The sequence below is a fragment of the Cyanistes caeruleus genome, chromosome 8 (assembly GCF_971803275.1).
Source record: "Cyanistes caeruleus chromosome 8, bCyaCae1.hap1.1, whole genome shotgun sequence".
Lineage (NCBI taxonomy): Eukaryota > Metazoa > Chordata > Aves > Passeriformes > Paridae > Cyanistes > Cyanistes caeruleus.
Window position 1 is genome coordinate 14,865,356 of NC_141708.1, and position 7,522 is coordinate 14,872,877.

The 7,522-nt window shown below is 38.1% G+C and overlaps 1 protein-coding gene across 4 annotated transcripts in view; it reads left to right on the top strand.

Moving 5' to 3' along the window:
* Positions 1-7,156, top strand: part of ADGRA1 (adhesion G protein-coupled receptor A1) — a 258,986-nt gene extending 251,830 nt beyond the window's left edge. For all 4 annotated transcript variants that reach the window (XM_086901196.1, XM_086901197.1, XM_086901198.1 and 1 more), the window contains one exon: positions 2,531-7,156. In XM_086901196.1, the coding sequence (XP_086757322.1) occupies positions 2,531-3,752 (1,222 nt within the window). In that variant the 3' untranslated portion in view covers positions 3,753-7,156. The remainder of the gene's footprint in view (positions 1-2,530) is intronic.
* Positions 7,157-7,522: the final 366 nt, after the last annotated feature.

The window sequence follows — 7,522 nt, forward strand, 5'->3', positions numbered from 1 at the left end:
ATGAAGCATGAGGTATCCATAAGTACAGTAAGTCTTTCCCTAAAAGCCTAGCAGAAAGTGAATTAGACTGCAAAGTTAAATACAGTGTGTGTAACAGATCAGCATGGCAGTGACTGGCACACTAATGGATATTTTAGTACTCTGGCAGCACTAATGCTCTAGAGGACATCACTCTTAGTTACTGCTTTGGGCATCTATTGTAACACATTTGAAACTGGTTGTGTTCTGGGCACGAGAAGTGGCTACCAAGGAGAATGGTTCATAACTGAGCATCTGGCTCCTTAAAGACATTTTTATAGGTAATTGAAATTTAAATTCCAGTAAGAAATCAGTGCATACCATGGCTAACGGTATGCTTTGCCTAGGGCACAGCTCATATTTATATATTTATTCAAATTTATCCAATTAAACAACCAGCTTATAATCAACAGTGTATTATAAAGCTCTATTATTTATGTTCATAGATATAAGACATTTTTCATTTTGGTGCAGTTACTGGGGTTCTACTTCTTTAATCATATTAATGTAGAAAATCAATACCTGCTGCCACCATGTGCACAGAAAACAAGGGACAGATGAGGAATGGTTATAAGAATGAGTAAAAAGCTTCTAATTCAATGGCAGCACAGTGAGTTATGTGCCTTATTCATTTTTTATGGTATTAGTAAAGTAAATATAGATGCACAAACTTGAACTTTTTTTTACAGAATGGATTTTGTAAGTGATCCACAATGAAATTCTACTTGAAATAACAGCATCCCATGAGACTGTTCCACTCGGGAGCATTCCACTCTCCACTTTGCATCAAATATGCAGCATTCAAATGTATTTCAAGTATTCACGTAGCTTTGTGTTCTCTGCTTACCCAATTAAATATAGGTGGTAATTTACCTATGTTTTCACAAATATCTTTCAGGGAACCTTTTCTTGTGCCTGCCTAACAGTAAATTATATAGTCATTGGAGTGTTTCTAAGTTCACGTGGGCATGTTTCTGCTTAAGGTTCAGATTTCAAAAATTCAAAGTCATTATTCTGCAGTTTCTTGCTGTAAAACCCCATGGGACTGTCTCTATTTAGCTGAGAGGTTCTCAGCCTGGGAGAAAAAGTCATTCTACCCTTTTTATAGTAACTTGTAGATAATTCCTGCCTAGACAAAAATCTGATATCAGAAGTTTCCTCACTGGAACTGGAGGAACTGCAACTAATCACACACGCCTAAATGAATATGAAGTGTCACACAGTGTCACTTTTAGAGCTGGAATCATCATGACAGATCACCTGGTCTGTCTTTCTGACCCAGTGGGAAATTAGCTATATCCAAACCATTCCTGACAGTTATTTATCTGAGGTACTTTAAATGTTCCTGTAATGGATAGACCACATTTCATTCCAACAGCTTATTATCCTAATTGTCCTAACAGCTAATAAACTTTTAAAAAAATATAATTTAGATCTTTCTTGCTGCAGTTTAGGCCCATTACTTCTTGTCCAAGTCCAAGAGATAAAGTAACTTATTCCTCTTTCCAGAAATCCATGGAATATTTAGGCTATAAGAACCTAGTAGCAGCTATACTAGGCTATCCTGCCTAGTATACAGTTCTCTGGCTGTAACCATGGCTAAAAGCAGATCATAGAGAAGACTCAAAATGAGGCAAATATTCCTTTTCCCTCTAACCCATGTTTTGCCAGTTTCCATCAAGGATTAGTGTTTTCTTCTCCCATGTTTATTTGATCAGATCATTCGTACTTAAGCAGTCCTCTCATTCTCATGCTGTGAGCTACTTTAAGCTGCTCTAAAACAGTTATGGTTATATTATTTAAAGCCTAGAAAACCATAATCATGCTACAATGGTACTATGCTACTAACATATCACAAAGAGACCATCAGTTTCCCTAATTTTTCTGAGGACATTCAAATTGACATGGATGAGCTCCCAGGAACTTTAGAGACAGTGCAGAATTCAGAAATGGCACATATCTTTGAGGTCTGCTTACTGCTGAAAGCGGTGACAGTTCAACTGGAAGTCTTTTTTCAGCTTCTCTTGGTACTCAGGCTGTTCTCTGGAAAGAAGAGAATTCTACAAGAGAAGTCTCCAGGCTGAAGAATTTGTAGCAATGTTCATTGATACAAACCACTGAAATCTGTACATTTCTATTGCTCACACAGAGTGTATAAACTGTGCCTCATTTGCTTTTTAATCAAAGTATTAGTGCTGACATTTTAATAGTAGAGAAAAGGGTCGACATAAATGGTCTTATACTTCATTGCAATTCCGGAGTCTAAACTGACCTACATTTCTTGGAATTTTTCAGTTTTAATAATCTGAAAATTATACCATATATTCTATTCAATTAAAAAAATTAGGAAGTGATGCCTCAGCTTAATTAATATTAAAGACAGGCTCCCTCCCTCCACAAGTTGAACTTCTGAGATACTGTTGTGTCACGCTAGTCAGACAACAGCCAGTTGCCCATCACATCTAATGTGGGCTCTGAAATGTTCTTGACTCTCTCTTCTTGTTGTTTTCAGTTGCTGGATGGCCTGGGAGCCCAGTCTCGGTGCGTTTTACGGGCCGGTGGCATTCATTGTGCTGGTGACCTGTGTTTACTTTCTCTGCACGTACGTGCAGCTGAAGCGCCATCCTGAACGCAAGTACGAGCTGAAGGAAAAGACAGAAGATCCACAGAGAATGCCAAGTACTGACGTGGGCCATGGTCACATTACAGACCCTGTGTCCGTTCCCCAGGCAACCTGCCCCATGATTTCTTCTTCCTTATTGGAAAATGAGCATTCCTTTAAGGCTCAGCTTCGAGCCGCAGCATTCACTTTGTTCCTGTTTACTGCCACTTGGACCTTTGGAGCGCTCGCAGTATCTCAAGGGCATTTCTTGGATATGATATTTAGCTGTCTTTATGGAGCCTTCTGTGTGACCTTGGGGCTTTTCATCCTGATCCATCACTGTGCAAAGCGAGATGATGTGTGGCATTGCTGGTGGTCCTGCTGCCCATCCAAAAGAAACACCTACTCTGTGCAAGTCAACGTGCGCCCGAAGGTCAACGTCAATGGCGACACTCAAGTTCACGCACCTTGTCTGCAGGAATCGCCGTGCCCCAACAAGTCAGCTGTGTTTAATCACCCAGCAGCGAGCCACTGCAAGCTCACTAACCTGCAAGCGGTTCAGAACCACGTTAACTGCCTGTCGCCCGTGACACCTTGCTGTGCAAAAATGCACTGCGATCAGCTGCTTGATGACGAGGCTCACATTCACGTCCACAACGAGGGAACCTTCAGACCCAACATGCACATTCACAGATGTCTGAAAAGCAGAACTAAGCCACGTTACTTCAGTCGGCACAGGTCAGCAGGGGAGAGAGAGTACGCCTACCACATCCCCTCCAGCATTGACGGCAGCATCCACAGCTCGCACACAGACAGTCCCCACAGCACACACGAGAGCCAGGCAGGGCACAGACGGGCCTGCTGCTCCAAGAGCGATCCGTACCCCACCGTCAACCAGCCCGAAAGCAGCGACGCGAGTACTGTAATATACAGCTGTGCTAAAATGCCAGACAGTGACACTGTGCACCACCCAGCTCACTTTGAAATGCACCCACGGACACAGTCATTGCCATTTAATACAACAAATCACAACGGAATTCTCAAGGGAAACATGCATGAAGCCATGATATACAGCTCAGATAGTACAGGAAATATCAAAACTGGCCCTTGGAAAAATGAAACTACTGTGTAGTTCGTGGGCCATCATAATGTGTGGGGTTTTTTTTCCCTAGACCATCATTATCTTTGTTTTTATTCCAAAATAAGTATGGTGATACGTTTGCATAGCTCATCAGTAAATTGTACAGGTTTTCATTTTCTTTGTAAGTGTCAAAAAGAGAGGGATAGTGACAGTTTTAAAGCGAAATTATTTTTAAAAGGAAGTTATATAATTATTCTGAAAGATAATGAGAAAATGAAGTCTAGACAATTGAATAAGAGAGGCAATATCCTTTTGTTATACAGAATGACATTTCTTTAAAAACATCATTTCCATTCATTGTTTTCACTTTTTTTCTTTAGTAACTTCAGACACTTTTTATAAACATATCAGCATCTTAAACTTTTACTTATTTATTTTTGTAGAAAAATATTATTACTGTGCCATGGATTTTAATCAGAAGTGGCTATGGTAGAAATGATAAACATGATTTTATAAAATTGCAGCTTTTTAGATATACAAAAGTGATACTGCCTCTTAAAACCTTCTGTAGCATATGGCCTGTAAAGTCATAATGTACAGTCTCTGTTCTGTCCTTTTTCTTGTTGGAGAGAAGTGCTAGGTAATGTCTCTGTTACATCCTTGGTGCTGTATTGGTTGTATTTTGCATGACATATGTCAGGATATACCATTTGCTGTTTTCTAGTGTTACATGTGTTTAAAAAAAAGAACAAAAAAAAGTGTGGTACAAGGCTGTGAAAAACCCTATTGATATTAATCTAGAGCATTATAAATCTACAGGAAAAAAAAAAAATCACTCTGCACTAGTTTAAGTGGCACAATCCTTTGTATAAGGTTATATGATAGCTTTGATAAGGGTCCACTCTAATGTCTTTACGGAGCATGCACTACTCATTGTATGTGGCACTGTGCGGTGTAATAGCAATTGTCTCAATAAGTTTTACACTTCTTTGTAAAGTATGCCTTTTAAACGAATCTGTAAGCTGTTCCACAGTAACCTTCCCACATCTGTTAAGGTAGAGCAGTTTTACCATTAACTCTTTGAGGACTACAGTTATTTTCTTAAAGTAGCTTATTCTAGTTCAGAGATACTGTATATATGATATTGTCTATTTAGTTACATGATCAATGTAGTCCAGAGTTGCCAGGAAAGAGGAAGTTCAGTAATTTTCTAAAAACACACCTTCTTAGAATCCATCTATTAATTTCACTACTTGCTTTCTGAAAACCCATTTCCTCCCCTAGCAAAATTCACATTGTCTTAATGCTTTAATGCAAATTTGACCTTCAGACAAGTTCTTTATGTTCATGATTTCTGCTGAATTGTAGGGCATTCCAGGGTCAGTAACATTCTCTATTAACAAGGTTCTTGGCAAGATTTTTTTCATGTTTCCACGAACATCTGGACACAAAGCATCAACTCACTGTACAGAACTGCATCAGAATGATCACTGTAAGAAACAAAACTGCTTTTTACAAGTAGGGAGGGTGCAGAATAATAATAGATTTCAGAAAGTGAATGGGGGCATAGAGCTGTGAGGAAAATGTCTACAGTGGAAAGTGCATGCAGAAATGAGAGAAAAAGCAGAAATTCTGTATGTTCTCTATTCCCATTCAGAGGTTTCCTCCCAGATTTGCCCTAAACAAGGACAGCCACACAAGAAAGTTTGCTATGTTGTCTCCACACAGACTTATGTAATTGCTGCAGGGAGGAAATAGAAAATTCCATTGAGAGACCATCAGTCTGCGATTCTTTGTGTCTATGTGGCAGAAATCTTGACCATACTTCAGCCCCATATTTTTCTGTTATTAGCAGTTTATTAGACTCTACCTTCTTTTTTTTTTTTTTTTTTGAATATGTAGGAATAAATTTCCTAATAGTGTACATAAAGATGACAATTATAATTGTTAGAATGTTATAAAAACATGTAAGTCAGATGAATGTGTTCTGCAGTGTTGCAGGTGGGAATTAGTACTCAAAGGGTTAATGCTCAGTATCTGAGTGCAAGAAATCTTGTTTTTCTGTATTTTTGTAAATTTGAAATATATATTGTAAACTCCAGCAGTGCAATGTATCCATCTCAGATTGTGTATTTTTAAAAGGTGAGCAAGAAGAATGCACTAGGTGGTTGTCAAGTTTTAAGCCAATATTCAAGAGTTTCATGACTGCTTCTTTAGCTAATACAAAAAAAAAAAGACAAAACACTGAGCTTTATTATGTATATGCTGTATATGCTTGAACTGTCTCTAAACTAAAATACAGTATTTTTCTTTGTTTGCATACCAAAATATTTTCTGTTTCATAATTGGTTTCTTTTAATATTACTTTTACTCATTCCACATAGACAGTGAGCCCTAAATAAGCATAGAGATAATGTGAAATCCACTTCTCTGTGTCTCAGCACTATGTATATGTATATTCTGTAAAATTGTAGGAAGTCTGTGGACCATTATGCAAAATATCACACACACACAGAGCCAAGATGAAATACTCACTCTGCAAGAATCCACTCAGTAAGCTCTGTTATTCAGCTTGTGTTTTAATCACCTCTGTTATTTTGTCTGAGAGGCCAATTCCATCTTCATAATGGCTTACAAAAAAGTAAATAGGTGCTGCTTTCCACAGAATATCTTACGTGATAAAACTCTCTGGAATTCAAACGTAAAATATTAAAACACTTTTCTTATTGTGTTAAAAATTAATTTAGTAAATATTTCTGGGCTAAATTGGAAGAGATGTGTTATGCAATAATCTGTTTGCACATTATTTTTTCAGAAAATAGACAGTATATCTACAGAGTAGGAGTCATGATATTAAATAAATATAAAAATGTTTTGTAACATCAAAATTGACCAAAATGCTTTTTATGCTTTTGACTTTTTTTTTTTTCCCCTTAAGATAAATGAGATCATTTCAATGCTTTGGAAGTCTGGTTTTGATTTATTGTGGGGTTTTGGTCAATTATAGTCAGTGAACCATTACTATTTTACCTGATTTTCTTCCCTATAAAAATAAAGCAAATGAAATAACCAGAGTATAAGAGATATATTGTCCTAGTAAATTCCTCACGGACACACCTAACATATTTTAAAATCAGTTTTCATTTTGGTGATTCATTGATAATAAAAAAAAAATGGTTGAACAGATTTTACTGTTCACTTTCTGTCCAAGATTAAGCAATAGGAATTTCACCCAAAAAAAATATAATTTTCGGGGAATGATGCAATCAACAGAAATCTGAATAGCTGCTCCCAGGATAAAACTATGCTCTTGCTGTAGTGTTGTTCTCTGCATATAGAAATTCCAGTTTCCATGACTGAATTTGAAGTCCCATAGGCTGTTTACGAGAAGAATTCCTACCCAGCCTCATATATTGAATTCAGGTGTAAAAATAAAGCATACATTTTTCACATTATGCCTGGTCATATGTGTCATTCCCAAGAAGTCTGGTGATTGTGTCTGCACCGATGTGACCGAGCAGTCGCTGCCAGTGGCCACGAACAGCTGTTCTTCACCACTCAGCTGCCTGCCAGCTTCCCTGTGAGCACTGTGTCCAGATGTTAGCCCACCACGGGAGCTTCACTGGGGCTAGAAAGCATTCATCCCATCTGAACCAAAGCAAAGTCTGTGCTTAAAGCAAAATCAAGGCCACCTCTGATGGACAGCACAGGTAATTGGGCAGCCCCCGCTTGAACACGAAGCGTTGAAGGCAGATAAATGTAATGGAAGTGGATTTAAGCAGTTTTAAGTTCTCCTCCCTCTGTCTCTCTGAAACACCTGC